At 29.6% G+C, this 998-nt stretch overlaps 1 protein-coding gene across 1 annotated transcript in view; it reads right to left on the reverse strand.

Moving 5' to 3' along the window:
- Window positions 1-998, reverse strand: part of LOC103596339 (glutamate receptor ionotropic, delta-2) — a gene marked incomplete at its 5' end in the record, with an annotated part of 308,693 nt that overhangs the window by 71,118 nt on the left and 236,577 nt on the right. Inside the window, one exon of the mRNA XM_008579952.1 lies at window positions 365-562. Within this exon, the coding sequence (XP_008578174.1) occupies window positions 365-562 (198 nt within the window). The remainder of the gene's footprint in view (window positions 1-364; window positions 563-998) is intronic.

A 998-nucleotide genomic window follows, 5' to 3' on the forward strand; every position in this document is an offset into this window, starting at 1 on the left:
ACATTTTTTTTAATAGCATTGCATTTTTAAAAGAAAACAATGCTATGAATTGTTTGTGAATTACATTGTGACTTCATCATGTAGCATATACTGACAAAACATTTAGGGTATAAGTCTAGCAAAGGTAAGGCTTTATTCTGAATCCTTTTCTATTACAGAAATTATTTTAAAATTTAGCTTTGTCATTCATCTGTCTTTCAACAAAGTTCTTAAAATAGTATTGGGTAAGACTTTTGAATTCAACACTATCACCTAACACTTAACTAATCTAAATGCATCACACTTATTTTACACGAAATTAGCTTCCAGGGTTACAGTTAAACCTTTAGGTATGAAACAAATAAATAAATGAACTCTTTCTTACCTTGAATACTAGTTCTCCTACCAAGCCATTCCATGTCCCATCTTCTTGTGGGCTTCCATATTTGTGATCCGGTGCAACATAAATTTCATAGTTAAAACCCAGGTAGTTAGATAAGGCATCCAAAACATCAATGGAGAAGCCCTGGTATTTCTTCGGCTTACCCAAGACATTTTCAGAGACCATTACAAAAGGTTCTTCCTATATGGAAATAAGAGAAATCCTTGATGTCAATCTGTATTGCTTACTAAGAGGAAAAATTAATTATTTGAAGGGTTTTGCTTATAGAGTATAAAAATTGCTTTACACTTTGAGAAAATTAACATAAGAATATAATTTATGCATTACTAATACATCATATTATCTGACAACATTTAACCATCCAGTTTCTTCATCTGTCATTTAATTATTGCCATATCAAAAATTAAATGAAAGCTACTAAAAAACTTTAGGGGTCATGAGCTCATTTTCCTTGCCATCTTAGGACCAATCTAAGAGTAATCAATAATAAAATATTTATCAAACTATGGATTTATGGTGTCTATTCTCAGACATTTATTGTCTATATATGTAAAAAATTCATAAAATAATATTTTAACAAATATAATCCACATACAACTCTGGGAAGATAAAAAAA

The sequence above is a fragment of the Galeopterus variegatus genome, unplaced genomic scaffold (genome assembly GCF_000696425.1).
Source record: "Galeopterus variegatus unplaced genomic scaffold, G_variegatus-3.0.2 Scaffold1990, whole genome shotgun sequence".
Classification (NCBI taxonomy): domain Eukaryota; kingdom Metazoa; phylum Chordata; class Mammalia; order Dermoptera; family Cynocephalidae; genus Galeopterus; species Galeopterus variegatus.